The sequence below is a fragment of the Malaya genurostris genome, chromosome 1 (assembly GCF_030247185.1).
Source record: "Malaya genurostris strain Urasoe2022 chromosome 1, Malgen_1.1, whole genome shotgun sequence".
NCBI classification, from domain to species: Eukaryota; Metazoa; Arthropoda; class Insecta; order Diptera; family Culicidae; genus Malaya; species Malaya genurostris.
The window spans coordinates 37567482-37585843 of NC_080570.1; the positions used below are offsets into that span (position 1 = coordinate 37567482).

Sequence of the window (18362 nt, forward strand, 5' to 3'; positions counted from 1 at the left end):
TGTCGAGGAGCTGCTCTGCTGCAAAGCGAAAACTAAACGAGTGTAGTGAAGTGATAACTTTCCCACCCTCCGGGAAAAAGTCGAATTTCGGTTTAATTTTCACCCAGTAGAATCCTTCACTTAGGCACGTTGCATTCCTGAGAGTAGCCGATTGCCGTAAACGTCAACCGAGGAAACGATGTCTGCCAAAGGCTGCTGAAATTGGCCTCGCAAAAAAAGAAATAAGAAGCTGCAATTTTCTAACTTCACAAAGACTGAATCACTCCCTTCGGGAAGGTAAAAAAAAATGAACGAGTAGGCGCGACGTAACGATCGAGGAAGAAAGAAACGGCACATCCAGTCGTGTCAGAAAAAGAGGCTCAGCCACACATCGAGTGAGAGAGGTCAAGGGAAAACAAAAAAAAATTACCCTCATCGTGTGCCTTCTTCCGCTCCTTTTTTGCTGGAGTGAGTAATGTTGATGATGATGACGGTATTTTTGTGTTGTGTTGGTGTGGAATAGTGAAGAAAACATCTTCAGGCAAGGTATTTTCGGGGATTCCGGTCTGATTTTCGTTTTTTTTTACGGAATAACATAATTAAGGTGGAGCAATTTTGAAGGCAAATGTGAATTTGATTTTCGGCACTTAGAAGCAGATAGTGAAATTGTGTTCATTCCTAAAAGTTGCCTGTTTGAAGAAACAAAAGGATTACTTGAGTATCGATTTTTTTTTGTTCCTTCGATCGAAAACTCCGAAAGCAAAAATGTCAAATCACATTCATACTCAAAGCTCCGATGCAGCACTGATTGCACAAATGCATCAGATGCGACTGGAAGGAAACGCTTCAGGGTCAAGTGCAGTGCGAATGGTTTCACCTCAAACCGTGGTCCTGCAAAGCGTACCGCGGGGTCAAAATATCGTCGGACCAATGCGAATGGAAAATCATTACGTTCCGGTATCAGCGGGCATGGGTTCCGGAAACGTGATGATCATGAACGATCCCCGTGCCTACGACAAGTATCAGAATCCGATTCAAGTAGCAGCTGGTAGAAAACCACCAGGTGACATTGCGCATGTGGGATACTATCGGGTTAGCAATAGCCCCACCCATTCGATCGGAGGCTCATCACATCATTCCGGTGGTGGCGGTAGTCCACGTTCAATCATACAACAACCCCCACCACCACCACCGGCCCAGTACTACGATCCTCGCTATCAGGCGGTATACGAGAATATAGACTACTATACTCCAACTCAGGCTCAGCAAGCAGACAGTCTAATGTACGAAAGAAAATTCGAATCGAACAATGTCAAAGCACAACCTCAAGTTCCAGTCGGTTCAAGCCATCCACAGATTCCATCTAATGGAGGTGGAAGTCGATATGCTCACACTCCACAGCCACCGGAATTACTAGAGCAACCTCCAATATATGAAAATCTTCATAGTGCTTCCGGCCAGCAAGCTCAACCACAAGCTTCGAAAGCTTCCACGCAAATCTACTATCATCGCAATGAAGCTAACAGTCCTCAGGTATCTCACAATCAACCATATCACGCCGGTGAATTGCCGTTCTACGAAACTACTGTTGTGAACCCCAGTGCAAATTCAAGATACGTTTCGATCGGACAGGGAGCCTCCAGTGGAATCTATCAACATTCCCCAACCAGCAGTAACATCTCGTTAAAAATCGCTCAACAACCTCAACCAGTTCAGCTGCCGAACGTGAAATACCACGCTACGGGAGTTCCGATTTCGGCTGCCCTTCCATATGACCAGCAGAAATCTGCCAAACAAGCAGGGGCCCCTTCACTGGTAAGTTCTACGAATCATTGCATTTGCAAACGTCAAAACTAATGCTAGTTTTTTTTTCGCTAATAGCCACCGAAATCTACCGAGAACATGAAATCACATCAAACCAAAATCAACTCTCCATCACGAAGCAGCTCCATATCGGGTTCAAGCTCGTTGAACAAATCGTTCGTGGAAGACATCAACGGTTCCGATTACGTCTGCATGACCGGTGGTAGCAAATATCAACAACGACAATACTCAGTATCCCCACAACCACAACCGTCACAGCAATCGGCTAAATCTGCCAACACCACCACCACCACCGTCACGGCAGCTTCCGGTCAGATTCAGTCATCCGCCACCAATCATGAACGCCATTATGCCACGCTTCGCGAACTGGAAATGGGACCCAACGGCTCCAGTAAGTCATCGGCCTCAATGCCAGCCGGTACTGGTGGAGGTGGACCAACTACCGCAACTCCCGGCAGTAAACCGAACAGTGCTCAAAACTCATTCTCAGGTTTGTCAACAACAACAACGGCTAGCGGCAATCGGAATACGTCGGCCGTTTCGCCCACACCATCACAACTGAGCACCGGAAGTGGATCCGGAAAACGTATGAATTCGGAAGAGATGGGAAGCAAAACAGCAATCTAGATTGAACCGGATTTTGTTTCACTTTTTCCCGTAGGCTTGACGAAGAACTTGCTGCCGTACAATGTCACACCGCCCCGTCCAACGGGACCCACTGAAGCGGAACGCAAGATCGAAGAACTTACCCGACAGCTCGAGGAGGAAATGGAAAAGAATGAAGAGCAGGGCGAATATTTCGGTGAGTACGCGGATAGTTTATGGCATTATTGCAGATTGCTTCCAAAGCTGAGGTTCTGACGAAGATACTGTGCAATAGCTAAAACAAAACAGGCCCAGTACAATTCCCCGAAGCACTTGCTAAACTTCATGGCCTCCTTCGTGGCTAAGTTTTGATTCGCTTGATGTCAAACCTAACACAGTTTTCATCCTAACTGCTGTCAAACCGTTTGTTCGAAACCAGTTTCGAACCTAGTTTCAACGTTAGTGAACGGAAGTTCGGGTCAGTTTAGAGCCTGGTTCGAGTTTGTTGTCTTAGTGCGACCCCAACACAGTTCCGTGAAAAATCTGATCCAGCTAATCATAGTTTGATCAAACTACTCTGGGTCAGTTTTATTTTGCTCAAGCGAAAACGACATAATAGATCAGCTGCCATCCATCTTCTTCGATAAATTCGGGACACTTCTTTTCCCTGTTGGTAATAGCAATTACTAAAATTTGCACAGAATCTTCTGCTTTCACAAAATTTGAAAGAATACACAGGGAGCTTATGCAGCTCAGTTTACCAGGTTTTCAATTTCTGCTACATCGTCTTGTATCTACTGAGTGCTAATCGCTTGGCTGATGTATTTGCATTTGGGTTGAGCTTCCGTGTTCCCATCGCGAAAACTAATTCACCAGTTCAATAACTTGATAGAGTTTTCACTAGAAATAAAAATAATTAATTTGACAACGCTACATGCCACTCGTCTATCAAAACTGTACCGCAAATTTAACTACCCCTCAGTAGCTGTGAAAACGGTGAAAACGAAACCGCTTGGAAAAAAATAAAACTGGCAACACAAGTTGATAAATATTTTTATTGAGTAACTGTCACCATAACTTTGGAAACCGTATATTAAAGCCTTGTTGAATGTAAACCAAACAAATTACAAAACGGTCGCAATGTTGGTAGCACCCATTCAGATTGTATTGAAACTTTCTGTCACAAAACACCACCTGGCTTACTTTGTTTTTCCAACATTAATCCAGACTGTTGTTTTATATCGTTTATTCATACCCGCTTTTAACTTTTTGGACGTTCGCCGCGTTAGATTGTCCTTATGTTCAAATAGCTTTAGTTGAAAACTGACAAATCCCATAAGAAAGTCCTATTGACTTTCACAAAATTTGTCAAATTTCCAAAAAAACATTGAAAATTTTTCCAATTGGGTACAACACCGAAAAAAAAACCATTTCAAACATTTAAAATCGATTTACTAAAAACACATCTGTTTTGATATAGATTGGTAAGATTTTTTTAACCAAATTTTTCTCTTGTCAAAAGAATCAAGAGAAAAATTAGAAACATTTTTCCATCCGTTTTTTCGGCATTCTTCTTGCAATTATAGATGGCTTGTGAAGAGCATAATTAGGATGAGATTTAGTCATTATCTAAGCGTTTTCTTTTTGTGGAACTAATTGAAATTTTCGATTTTTTCCAGAGTAGAACACAATCAGGATTTAAAAAAAAATTACTCGAAAATTTTACTAATTCAAAAAGTCAGTAAAAAAGGCGGGTGGGTAATGTCAGAGACATAACTGGATGTCGTGAATACGAAAATAACTGACATGTTCCTTAACACTTCCGAATATCAATTAGTTGATCAATTGTATGAATTATGCAAACATTCCCCTTTTCCACATTTTTCGCAAAAACAAAGAAGGCTTCCCTTGATCTAGATTACTGTGAATTTCACACAGCGAAAAGTGCAAAAATCAAATCAAACAGTTCTAGATTTGCACTAAACTGAGGATATTTCCCTTCGATTTGCGAGCAAGAAATCCTAATAGTTCGTTAGAAAACTTTCAGAGCCGTGCGGCTGATTTGTGTAATGATCTCCAGCGTTGCTTTTTCACCAATGCTTATGACTGGCAGCTGTGACGTAATCGTTCTTGCCGGAGGCGAAACTAGCTTTGCAAACGACACAAAATACATCTGCTCGCAATGGCGATAGAATCCAAACTGATCCAATTTTTGCTGAGAGGTTTGTTTTTACCTGATTTTGTTTGTAGGTTTTTCACTAATGGGCGGTCCTAACGGCTATAAAAATAGCAGCATATAGAATTTGAATTTCGATTGTTTCATTTCGGATTTGCATTTCATTGGAAGAAACTATCCGGATGCTGTACGGGATTCATTCCTACCTTTCAGAAGGACCAAATTGAGGAACTCACTACGATATTCACCACTTTTCGGAACATTTTTCTTGAACGATTTGTTGTACAGCAGCAGCTATTTTCTTCTCTTCCTCAGAATGCGTTCTGATTGGCTGGTGTTGACATGGGTCAAATGAGACAGGTTTTTCAATAGTGTACTATTGAAATACTTCAATGCTTTTGCTATACACGTTTAAGTTGAAAAATTTCGATTCTATTGGTAGTTAGATTATATAAATCCTTCTACAGATCACTGAGCTATGAGCTTTCAAAATACGAGAAAGGCAAACGCGCCTTATGAATTATCCTCTTTGACACTCATTTATACCAAACATTTCAGAAAAGTTTAATTTTGAACTATTTGAGATTACGTCACACAACTGAAAATTTTATCATAAAATTGTGATCATATTTTCGATGGCATGTAGCAAAAATTATGTTGATTCGTTAGATACAACAAGAGATATTCACGATCAAAAACTTATCACTCTCTCAGAGGGTAAATTTTGAAAAGGCACCCCATAGTAAAGTAAGTCGTATTCACGACAAAAAACTTGTTCAGTAGGTTTCATGAAATGTTGGGAACACTCCACAGTGAGGAAAATGGATAAAAAAAAACGTGTCATTTTTTCAGGCATGATACTGCTGACCACAAAGCATTTTTTTGTGGAAAATGATTAGTAAAATCGATTCCACGTATTTAGAAGAGCCGCACGAAACGCTATCATGTTCGTTTTACCCCAAGCTCCCTTTTTGTATTGGATCGTATTCAAGTTTTTCTATATAACATACAATCGAAGTACTTTAAGAAGACAAGATAGCAGTTATTTAAGCAATTTTAACTCGAAAACTACTCCGAGTATTTATTTAAACAGTTTTTAAAATAGTTTTCGAGCAGTTTTCAAACAGTTTTTAGAATAGTTTTCGAGTAGTTTTAAAACAGTTATTTAAACTTTTTAGAGTAGTTTTGGAACAGTTATTCACACATTTTAAGCAGTTTTTGAGTAATTATTTAAACAGTTTTTAGAGTAGTTTTTGAAGCTGTCGTTGGAGCAGTTTTCGAGTAGTTATTTAAACAGTTTTTAGAGTAGTTTTCGAGCTGTTTTTGGAGCAGTTATTTAAACAGTTTTTAGAGTAGTTTTCGAGTAGTTTTTTAAGCAATCGTTGGAGCAGTTATTTAAACAGCTTTTAGAATAGTTTTCAAGCAGTTTTTCGGGCAATTATTTCAACAGTTTTCAGAGTAGTTTTCGAGCAGTTAATCAAACAGTTTTTAGAGTAGTTTTCGAGCAGTTATTTTAACCGTTCTTAGAGTAGTTCTCGAGCTATTTTTGGAGCAGTTATTTAAACAGTTTTTAGAGTAGTTTTCGAGCTGTTTTTGGAGCAGTTATTTAAACAGTTTTTAGAATAGTTTTCAAGCAGTTTTTCGAGCAATTATTTCAACAGTTTTTAGAGTAGTTTTCGAGCAGTTATTTTAACAGTTTTAAGCAGTTTTCGTAGCAGTTTTCCGAGCAGGGTTTGAGTAGTTATATATACAGTTTTAGAGAAGTGTTCGAACAATTTTTGAAGCCGTCTTTGGAGCAGTTGTTTAAACAGTTTTTAGAGTAGTTTTTGGAGCAATTTTCGAGCTGTTTTAAACTTGAAGCAGTTTTCCGAGCAGCTATTTAAACAGTTTTCAGAGTAGTTTTAAAGCAGTTTTGAAGCAGTTATTCAATCAGTTTTTACAGTAGTCTCCGAGCAGTTTTTAAATAGTTATTTAATGTTTTTAGAGTGGTTTTCGAGCAGTTATTTTAACCGTTTCTAGAGTAGTTTTCGAGCTGTTTTTGGAGCAGTTATTTAAACAGTTTTTAGAATAGTTTTCAATCAGTTTTGTGAGCAATTATTTCAACAGTTTTTAGAGTAGTTTTCGAGCAGTTATTTTAACAGTTTTCCGAGCAGTTTTTGAGTAGTTATATATACAGTTTTAGAGTAGTTTTCGAACAATTTTTGAAGCAGTCTTTGGAGCAGTTATTTAAACAGTTTTTGGAGTAGTTTTTGAGCAGTTTTTAGAGCAATTTCCGAGCTGTTTTGAGCTTGAAGCAGTTTTCCGAGCAGCTATTTAAACAGTTTTTAGGGTAGTTTTCGAGCAGTTTTTGAAGCAGTTATTCAATCAATTTTTACAGTAGTCTCCGAGCAGTTTTTAAATAGTTATTTAATGTTTTTAGAGTGGTTTTCGAGCAGTTCTTTTAACAGTCTAAAGCAGTTTTTTAAGCAGTCTTTGGAGCAGTTTGCGAGCAATTATTCAAAGATTTTAGAGTAGTTTTCGAGCAGCTATTTGAACCGTTTATAAAGTAGTTTTGAAGCAGTTTTTTTAAATTGTAAATAGTTTTCAGAGTAGTTTTTGAGCAGTTATTTACAGTCTTTAGAGCAGTTTTTCAAGCAGTTGTCAAAATAGTTTTCGAGCAGTTTTTGGAGCGGTTATTTAAACAGTTTTCAAAGTAGTTTTTGGCAGTTTTTAATGGTTTGAGTAGTTATTTCAACAGTTTTTAGAGTAGTTTTCGAACAGTTTTTCAAATTTTCGAACATTATTTAAACAGTTTTTTGGAGTAGTTTTCGAGCAGTTTTTCAAGCAGTTATTCAAACAGTTAATTGAATAGTTTTCGAGCAGTTTTTGGAGCAGTCATTTAATCAGTTTTTAAAGTAGTCTTCGAGCAGTTTTTAAACAGTTATTTAATGTTTTTAGAGTGGTTTTCGAGCAGTTCTTTCAACAATCTATAGCAGTTTTTGTAGCAGGTTTTGAGTAGTTATTCAAACACTTTCTGGAGCAGTTTTTGAAGCAGTCTTTGGAGCAGTTTGCGAGCAATTATTAAAGATTTTTCAAGCAGTTTTTGTGCAGAGCAATTATTCAAACAGTTTTTAGGGTAGTTTTCGAGCAAGTATTTTTATAGTTTTTAGAGTAGTTTACGAGCAGTTATTTACAGTTTTTGGAGCAGTTTTCGAGCAGTTTCAAGCAGTTATTTAAAGTTATTAAAATAGTTTTCGAGCAGTTAAAGGAGCGGTCATTTAAACAGTTTTCGGAGCAGTTTTTAAACTTGTCGGGTAGTTATTTAAACAGTTTTTAGAGCAGTTTTCGAACTGTTTTTCAAATTTTCGAGCAATTATTCAAACAGTTTTTAGAGTAGTTTTCGAGCAGTTTTCTAATTATTTTCATCTAAAAATTATCTTATCTAAACTGCTCATTTAATCTAGCTTTACATAAGTACATTCCAATCTTAGTAGAGCATCATAATAGCATTTCACTTTTCTACTTAAATATCATTGCGAGTTTAATCAAATCGAGATGCTTCTGCGCATATTTCGTAAATCAATCATAATTACACTGGTACGGGAGATACGTACCGCGTAAACAAAAACTACGTTACTTCAAAAATCCGCGTAAAAACCGCAAAACTGAAGAAAAAAATTTTTTTTTGTCAATGTTTTCAGGGCCTGAAACAGGGCCGGTTCGGAAATGTTGTAACCTTACAAAATGCTACGCGCCAAAATTCTTTCCCATTTCGCGAGCGATCACTGTACTCAGAAGCAGTAATGTTCTCGAATGCACTACATTATTGTTTTATTAAGTGAATAGGTAATATATGTATATGACCATTGGTATTCATGGTATCTTAAAGCATGCTCTAAAATTGACCAGACAACCTAGCGTCAGACATCAACTATTTGAATATAAACGATAGACTAGTAAATTTTACATTGTATAATTTGTTCAACGTTTTATGTTTTTTGTTAAATTTTCCAGTTTGCCTTGAAAACTGGTTCACGGGTACTAATCCAACATTCTTTCATGGACCGTATGGGACACTGCAATCTTGAGTTCATCTCTGTCATAACAATCGCCCAATCTTTGGACGAAATGTACGTCCTTTTTAGTGGAGTGTAGGGTGGTAAAAATTTGCTGAAAGAAATCATAGCCTACTTACTATCTGCTCTCTGTAGCAAACCAAAACATTGCATCTCTCGCATTGACACGAATCCAAACAAATGATTGTCCAATTTGTGCTTGTAGGAATCTGTCACACCTGCAAGGAGAAGGTAACCGGTGCCGGAGCAGCCTGCCAAGCCATGGGCAACCTATATCACACCAATTGCTTCATTTGTTGTTCCTGCGGTCGAGCCCTTCGCGGAAAGGCGTTCTACAACGTGCACGGTCGGGTGTACTGTGAGGAGGACTATATGGTAAATGTCTCTAATATTCCATTAAGAAAAAAAAACCACAGCTTTCATGAATCATTCATTATTCTTCACAGTATTCCGGATTTCAGCAAACCGCAGAAAAGTGTGCCATTTGTGGGCACCTGATTATGGAGATGATTCTGCAAGCGATGGGAAAATCCTACCATCCCGGGTGTTTCCGGTGCTGTGTGTGCAACGAATGCCTCGATGGAGTGCCGTTCACCGTCGACGTGGACAATAAAATCTACTGTGTCAACGATTACCACAGTATGTTTGCTCCGAAGTGCGCCAGCTGTGGAAAAGGTTCGGTTTTATTTAGTTTCGTAGTTTATTTTTTCATATGGGAAAAATTATACAAACAGCCCCCGTCGGCGAGAAAGGCGTTCGATAATTCATTTCTAATTTTCCTAACCGGTTTTTTTTTTCAAATGTAATTCCTCTTTCGAACTTCGCCTTCGACTTCAGTACATCAGCAGTTCAAACTGAACTGTAATTGCCACAGAGCAGTTCAACTAAAACCTCTGAACAAATGCATAACTTACTACAAATCATTAGTAGATTTTTTTGTGGCTTCCTAAAATTAATTAAAACAAATTGTTTTTCGCTAGGTATCACTCCGGTGGAAGGAACGGAGGAAACCGTACGGGTAGTGGCCATGGACAAAGACTTCCACGTGGATTGCTACATCTGCGAGGAATGTGGCATGCAGCTGACCGACGAACCGGACAAACGGTGCTATCCGTTCGAGGGCAGGCTTATGTGCCGGGCGTGTCACATCCAGAAAATATCGCAGCAAGATATGCACGGAAGAATTGTGGAGCCGGTGTCGGCCACCTATCAGTATATGGGGTGAATTGGGGGATGTTAAGACCGCTTCGAATATTAATGGATCTTCAACTTCAACATACAATAAAAGCAAACAAACTGAACGACTGAAATAAAACAAAAAACGGTTTTGATCGAACGCCAAGAAACTAGAACGACACGCGTCTCCAAGACATGCATGCTTTTAACTGAATATGCCAAAACCAGGAGTCAAAACTATTGCGGGCAAGCCAGAACTCATATTATAACCATTACTCATACGAAATTGTCGCTCTAAACGTTTCCACATAGACGTATTGGTACTTTAACCCTCCCATCGTACTTTTAAATGCAACAATATTACAATCGAAATTGGTCGTTTTTTATCAAGCTTCCGTGTTAAAAAATTAAAAGACATTCTGCAATCACAAAACATTCCAACAACACTAGTAACTCGAACGACGAAGACGAAGATTGGTGGACTTAGTTTATTAACGCCACATGAACAATATTGCAATAACATTAATTAAACATGATCCATGTCATTATTACTTGCTTATTTTCTAGGGAATACCTTTTCAAATTGTACAATTATTGAAATACAAATTTTCAATGGGAAGAAGAAGGTATTGTCACTAATTGACTAGTTGAGAAAATGACCCGTACCCGTACGATGCAGAAACAAATTCCTCTTGGCCGCCATTCTCCAAAGACCCTCGCCGTCTGCTATTTTCTCCTAAAATTCCCTTCGAAGCCTAGTGTTATAATTTTTCGCTCTGACCTCTAAATCTTGTTTCTTTTTTTTACAGCTAGGTCATTGCCTATTGTTCCGATTCGTACTCTCTACTTTATCTGTTAGAAAATATTTTTCGAGCCATTTGGAGAACCTTCATATGGATAACATTTTCAATTGACGTCTGCCATACAATCATTATACACGGTTCCATCTGGTAAATGATAGCAGATTCATATGTCTCTATGTCACTCCGTAGCTAGGATTGATACTTCACTATCGGTGGTACTCCTGAATGTAACTTAGAAACCAGTGCCAACCCTGGTTCGCCAGGTAAAAATCAAGAGCGTATATGTCTTCCCGAAGCTAGGCTTGATACTGCACACACATTGAATGGAATAATACCGTTTCAGACTACTTTTCAACTTGCTTCTCAACAACATCTCAACAGTATATGGTTGTACTATCAAAACGTCCGTGGCCTGCGCTCTAAAATAGATGCTGCTTTCGTAGCTATATGTGACTGCAATTTGGATATCATTGTGATGACGGAAACCGGACTTGACGATCGAATTCAGTCTATTCAATTATTTGGCAGCTCATTCAACGTATTCCGCTGCGACCGAAATGAAAACAACAGCCGAAAAAAGAGCTTTGGAGGAGTTTTAATTGCAGTTTCGGATCGCCATATTAGTTCACGCGTAAACGTTACTCATGAGGCAAACTTGGAACAGGTTCGCGTTTCGGTTAGCATTGGGAATCGTAAATTGCTTCTCTGCGCTATATATATTCCTCCTGATATTAGCAGAGATGTACGTACTATTGAGTCCCATATCGCATGAGTCCAAGAGCTATGCGACACAGGTTCTACCGAAGATATGGTAATGGTCTGCGGAGATTACAACCAACCACGGTTGAATTGGGTATCTATTGATAATAATATTCGTGTTGATAATTTATCTCAGCTATCACCTGCTAGTTCTGCCTTGATTGATGGAATGGATTTCTTAAATCTCAATCAGTTCAATTTACATGCTAACCTTTTACCTCGGGCGTGTCCTTGATTTGGTTTTCGGTTCAACTGAACAAAAATTGTGTATTGAGAAATCAACTGCTCCTCTCCTGCCGATTGACATCCACCACCCCCATTGGTTATTTCGATGCAACCACCCACTGTTGTACCTCCTGTAAGAGCCGTAGCTAGTAATGTCCGGTCTCTGAACTACCGAAAGATCGATTTTTCAGCGTTGACAAGTTATTTACTCCATCTTGATTGGCAAACATTGTTTGGACCATGTGATATTGACACAATGACATTTAAATTTTGTAATGTATTACAAGACTGGTTTGCTGCAAATCTTCCCGTTACACGTAGACCGATTTTCCCACCTTGGAGTACACCACTACTGCGTTCTTTGCGCCGAAAACGAAATGCCTGTCAGCGTAAACTTCGCCGTAGGCGTTCGACTGTCACTGCTCACGATTTCCATGCCGCTAGCATTGCATATCGGAATCTTAATGCTGTCTTATATAGGTCTTATGTTCTTCGAGTTCAATCTGGATTGCGATGTAACCCCAAAGGGTTCTGGAACTTCGTTAATTCGAAAAGGAAAACATCAAATGTACCTCCTAATGTCTACCTTGAAGAAGTGACAGCATCTTCTACAGCCACTGTTTGTGAACTGTTTGCAAAACGCTGCCTCTGTGTTTACTCCGTGCTCTGGATCTGACTCTGAGTTGATCTCAGTATTAACTACAGTGCCGCACAACGTTGCCGATTTAAACACCTTTCATGTGTCACCTGATATGGTACTTAGCGCTGCCAGAAAGCTTAAAAGCTCATTCTCTCCTGGTCCTGATGGAATTCCTGCTGTTATTTACCGCCGCTGTGCAGCTGCTTTATCGGTACCATTATCTCAAATCTTCAACCAATCGTTCAATGAGGCAAAGTTTCCCGATATTTGGAAACAATCCTACATGTTTCCTGTGTTTAAAAATGGAGATAGACGAAATGTCCAACAGTATCGTGGAATTACGAATCTTTCGGCAGGAAGTAAAATATTTGAAATCATCGTCAATCAATTTATTCTCCGTCGTATCGCTGGCTACATTTCAACTGATCAGCATGGATTCATGCCAGGCCGTTCTGTTTTAACGAATTTACTGCAATTTACGTCAACATGTATATCGACCAAATGGAGAATAAATTACAGGTGGATGTTATATACACTGCCCTGAAAGCAGCCTTTGATCGTATCGACCATGAAGTTCTTCTTCGCAAATTCAGTCTGCTCGGAGCCACACACAAGCTAAATACTTGGCTACGATCTTACCTTACCCACAGAATCATTCGTGTAAAACTGGGTTCTTGCGAATCGTCCGCATTTACCAATGGATCAGGAGTACCACAGGGTAGTAATCTGGGTCCCCTGCTTTTCATACTCTTTTTTAATGATGTAGCTTCCGTTTTGGGTACTGGATGTAAACTTATATTTGCTGACGATCTCAAACTGTATTTAGCCGTGAATTCGACCGAAGACTGCGTTCGATTGCGAACACTATTGAATAGCTTCGTGAATTGGTGTCGAACAAATCAGCTGACCATTAGCATCGCTAAATGCGCCGTAATGACTTTTCATAGGAAGAGCGATCCGATCATCTTCAGTTACAGCATTGATGGTATACCGTTACGTAGAGTCAATGAAATCAAAGATCTTGGCATTATATTGGACCACAAACTGAGCTTTAGCTCCCACATGGCTCATATAACTAAAAAAGCGAATCGACAACTGGGATTCATATCAAAAATATCCCGTGACTTTACGGATCCATATTGCTTAAAATCTCTTTATTGCTCCCTAGTTCGGCCAATTCTTGAGTTTTCATCGCCAGTTTGGAATCCGTATCAGTTAACCTAAACTACCTAAAACTAGAAAGAGTTCAGAAAAGATTCATACGATTAGCTCTCAGGAATCTACCTTGGCGTGACCCGCAGAACCTACCGCCATATCAAGATCGTTGTCAGCTATTAAATCTTGAATCATTGGAACGTCGTCATCGTATTCAACAAGCCTTAACAGTTGCGAAAATTCTGAATGGTGAAATTGTTTCCCCACGAACTGCTATCCCGTTTGGATCTTCGAGCCACTAGAAGAACCCGCGATGTGTCGTTATCATCAACGAGGTTTCATCGGACGAGCTATGGATATCACGAACCAGTCTCTTCAATGATACGTACTTTTTCACGAGCAGAGTGTACCTTCGAGTTTGGTGACTCATCAAAAAAATTTGCATCCTCTATACGAAGACTACAGTTACTGTGATATTTATGTATACTATTTATTGGTGTTTGTATGATTAATGTATGATGTTTGTATAGTTTTATTTATTAACAACGACAATTTTGTATGTATTATATGTAAATTTTAGTGTATTAGAAAAGATAGTGGTTTTTATGCCTCTTTGAGAATAGTGCCATTAAAATGTTTTGGTACACTCAAACGGGCTTTTCCCCACTCATATCATTTAGACGGTAATGTCCGATGATAATAAATAAATAAATCCAAAATGTCTCTATCCGGTGAATGATAGCGAAGAAAAATGGAGTCAATGAGTGTATATATGTGTGTGTATGGTTCTACATGCTACTCGCGATATGAGGCTACACTGAAAGCAAAATCACCGGAGATATAATCGTACAAGTGACGAAATCGCCAAAAAATTTTTTTTTGTATTTTCAGATAGTGACCTATGATCAGAAAAAGTTCATTCCACTATCACTAGTAAAAAAAATCAGTCCAAGAGAATTTCTGAAAAAAACTTCCGCGATGTTCATTTATGAAACAAGTAACCCCAAAACTCTGAACCTCAAAGTTGACTTTTTGTGTCAGTGAAACTTGATGATGAATTTTCATCCACAGAAACATTGCTAAAGAGATAATCGAAAGGGAGAATAACCTCCGATGATATTCAGTTCGACACCGAAGTGATTCGTGCAAGATTTTAATTTCATGAATGAAAACTGAAAAATAATCGCCCTTATTCTGAATAACGACGGCGTTGATTTTTGGATCGAATTTGGTTCGATCGAATCATAGCTACCTTTGATTTTGCTAGCGTTATGGGGAATACAAATGAAATACGAGGGAAAAAACGATACGACGTTATTCAGAATAAGGGCGAATAACTGCAATATTTTCGATGCAGGAAGAATGGTCAATACGAACAACAATGTTTTTTTCCACATTCCAAATAGTGATAGTAGCGACGAAAGGCTGTTTTAATCACTGCACTATTGCATGTCTCAAACACACAGCAGGCGCAACGTTTAAATTGGCGTAGCGAAAGCCTGCGCTCCAGTTACTCCTGCATATGATATTCAAGCCAAATTGGCCCTACGCGCACTGAACATTTTCAGAAAGGTTAAGTTTTTGTTCATCGGTGAATTTATTCATCGTGTATTCTGTAAAAGGTGGAGATATAACGGCTATGAAAATTCACTTTCCAAACATCTTCTGCTCATGATCATATATATTCATTGTGCGATTTTTTTTCTTAAAAATCATCGAGAAGAATGTTTGCAAATGAGTTTTTTACATCTAATTTTTTTCCATGTGAGATTCAGTCGCAATTTTCGAAATTTCGATCCGGATATACGATGGGCTAAGAGAAGTAATCGACTAACCGCACTTTTTTCATCGTCTCAACAAATTTTGATAAACTTAGGCCTATTTAGAAGCTACAATGTGGTCAGTTTTAAGGGGGTTGGAGAACATTTTCGGTTCGGAGGATGTATTGATCACAATGTTTTTCAAGCCACCAAAATTTCTCGGAGATGCCTGAATCGATTTTGAAGGTCTTAGATGCGTTTGAAAGCTACTATTAGCTTATTCAAAAAGCTCACAATACTAATGACCGACGATATAATATTATATTTTTCGAGTCAATTTAAATGGCAAGAGAAAGGCATTATAACACCACTAGGTGAATTAATTAATTAAATGATTTTTTGATATCTCAGAAACTTGACGTGTCAGCCATATGATCTTCGAATACGATCCGCAGCCCAATTTTAGTCTCGAACGAGCCTAAGATTATTAATATCATCAATCCATATCCGCGAAAATTGAGTGTTAATTAGTTTTGACGTTCGATTTCGAGCAGCTACGGAAGTAATGGAATCCCACTCTGCTCGTATCACGCACAAGTTCAGCACTAGTTCATCTGTTGAATTCTGGAGCGTGTTCTACACACTGTTCTAGAGTAGCGTAGCTGGTAGAGCGTCTTCCCGGGAAGGTGAAGAGTGAAGGTTCGAGCCCTTTTCAGTGCGATACGCAAAATTTTCATGTTTCGCTGTTGCATGCATGTTTTACTTTTCTTTCTGTCTATTGCTCATTAGTAGCGATGTGTACATATAGGCCCTTATTATCGGTATCACTACACGGTGAAAACCAAGTGAAGTGACTGTGACCCTATAGGTAATAGGTAAAATCAAGTGAAGTGACATGTAAGTGAAGTGAATGTGAAAGTGGAGTGAGAACGGTAATAAGGGCCATAGTATTGTTCGTTCCAGTATGAACTCCTGAGGCTCTATAATGAAAACCGTTTACCTCTGCGAAAATAACATGTCCTACTTGAGTAGCCATATCTCAGGAACAACTCGATATTTTTACAAAAAAATTACACTGTTGTAGTCTCTAATAAACAATAATTACATCAAAAATGAAGATTATGCAAACAAAGCTTTTTTTTATTATTAAATAGAAATATTGCTCGGGAACTGGACGAAGAAAAGTGACAGAGAATTCCAAACACGTAAATCGTTCGAAACATAAGTTCTGTTTTCTCAAGCAACACAATTGTTCTGTTCCTATTTTGATGGGATTCGGCATCTTGCCATAACAGAAGAAGGACAAGTACCTAACGCCAACAATTGTACACTGGAGCAGTGCTGTCAACTGTTTTTTCCAAAAATCTGTATTTGGCGAAAAAAACTATCTGTACAATATCAATCAATTCAATTTAGTGCGAAACTTTGCGACCAAAAAAAAAAAAAAAGGTCGCTCGACCTGGTTTACCCCTATGGAATCCAACACAAAAACTGTTTATCTGTATGAAAATTGAAAAAAGAAAAGCACTAAAAACAAACGTTACCTACATTCTATTGTTAAACAGCAGCGCGTGCAGAGAAAAAATCTCGCTCCAATCAACATTCGGAAAAAAAGAACCGCGTCATGTTTCAATTCGTTTATATAGGGTAGAAGCAGAAAGCAATCATTCACTCCAATGAGAAGGATGAACCCCTCCCGACTATAGCCCCTTACCATATTGGGTGAGGAATGATAGAATATCCTTTATACTGCAATGAAGCTTGTAAAAATGCAGTAGACATATTGACATTCTCAGGTTCAAATCTGGTCAAAGTGCTTTTGTCTGAGCGCAAGTTCGCAAGCTGCGCCAGTAGCTGGCATGTTGGGATACAGTCCAAGAACGAATCTTGTGTTTTATCCAACTAGTTGACATAGGACATAGGTCCAAATTATTTGCATCATTGCACCAGATCTAACCAACTCGTCAGTCCATTAATTTCCAGTAATGACCAGATACCCAGAAGAAGTAAAATGCCAAGGTATTCTCTTTGAGTTCGACATGTGATCACTAGATTCGACCGTGAATCATTCGAACTGAGTGCATTCGAAGCTACCTGACTGTCGGAGCAAAAATCAATTCGTTTACCACCGGATCTCTGCTGAAGTGACGATTGTACCCCACACAGAATCGCGTAGATTTCTGGCTGGAACACAGTACAGTATCTACCAAGTGAATGAGACTGCTCTAGCATCATTTTATGACAGTAGACACCAGCACCAGCTCGACCATCCAACAGAAAACCGTCTGCATACCAAATTACCAATTGTTCATCAAGTTGTCGTTCCAAATAATCAGACAACCATTCCTCGCGAAGAGGACATATCACACTGAATGTTTTGAAAAATGTGTGAGAACGTTTAAGGTTTTTTTTTTGTTTGTACAATAATTCGACTTCTTCGCATTTCACTTTCGGCTCATCAGTGCCTTAAGCAGTTCAAATTGCACTGCCATTTTCGCTTAGCAGTTCAATTTAAACCGCCAAATAGACGCAAAGTTCACACAATTTATATGACACATTAAGGATACTTCACGAGGAACCATATCCTATCTAACGTGACACAGCCGTAAACGAGTGACGACCGACTATTGGCCACCGCAGAATATAAACATTTAGGAGATGTTCACCCCGATTCTGCAATCCGACGGATTTGTGATACGAACGAATCTACACTTTCGTTCGAGTTCGAATTTTGCATTCTTTATTCCGTTCGACTTGTATGATTCGATCGACTCTCATTCGGGAACACTAACCATCAACGCTGTCAACACTACTTACACGTTCTATATTATTTATATTATTAATTTCTTAGTAAACGAAACCGTCAAACTTGTATAAACAAATTAGAACGATTCTAAACCGAACAGAAGTAATACGTACGCAAGTCGATCGAGTAATGGTCGAAAATTTAACAACTCGAACGAATGATATTTGAGTTCATACCCTACTCGAACGGAATGCAGAATGGAAATTGCACATTTGATCGGAATATTTCGAATCGATCGACGTACAGAACCCGATCAGATGCACATAACAAAATCATAACACAAGTATATCAACAGTTGATATGTATAACAATTTGTGTTATTTTGAGATATTTAACAAATGTTAACAGTCGAAAGTTAAAACTTATGTTAACAACTAGCTGACCCGTCGAACTACGTCTCTCCCAAAAATTATTTGCTC

General features: G+C 38.7%; 2 protein-coding genes across 2 annotated transcripts in view; one reads left to right on the forward strand and one right to left on the reverse strand.

The window, feature by feature from the left end:
• LOC131437448 (LIM domain-containing protein jub) lies at positions 1 to 10420 on the forward strand. The gene is made up of 6 exons (XM_058606811.1): positions 1 to 1794; positions 1861 to 2389; positions 2465 to 2605; positions 8825 to 8994; positions 9066 to 9294; positions 9600 to 10420. Exons 1-6 carry the CDS (start codon positions 745 to 747, stop codon positions 9842 to 9844), a joined length of 2364 nt encoding a protein of 787 aa, XP_058462794.1. The 5' UTR covers positions 1 to 744; the 3' UTR covers positions 9845 to 10420.
• The window catches only part of LOC131437431 (RNA-binding protein 25), a 19519-nt gene continuing 10300 nt past the window's right edge, over positions 9144 to 18362 (reverse strand). Inside the window, exon 13 of the transcript XR_009230764.1 lies at positions 9144 to 9283. The gene's annotated coding sequence lies outside the window, so the exon portion shown is untranslated. The remainder of the gene's footprint in view (positions 9284 to 18362) is intronic.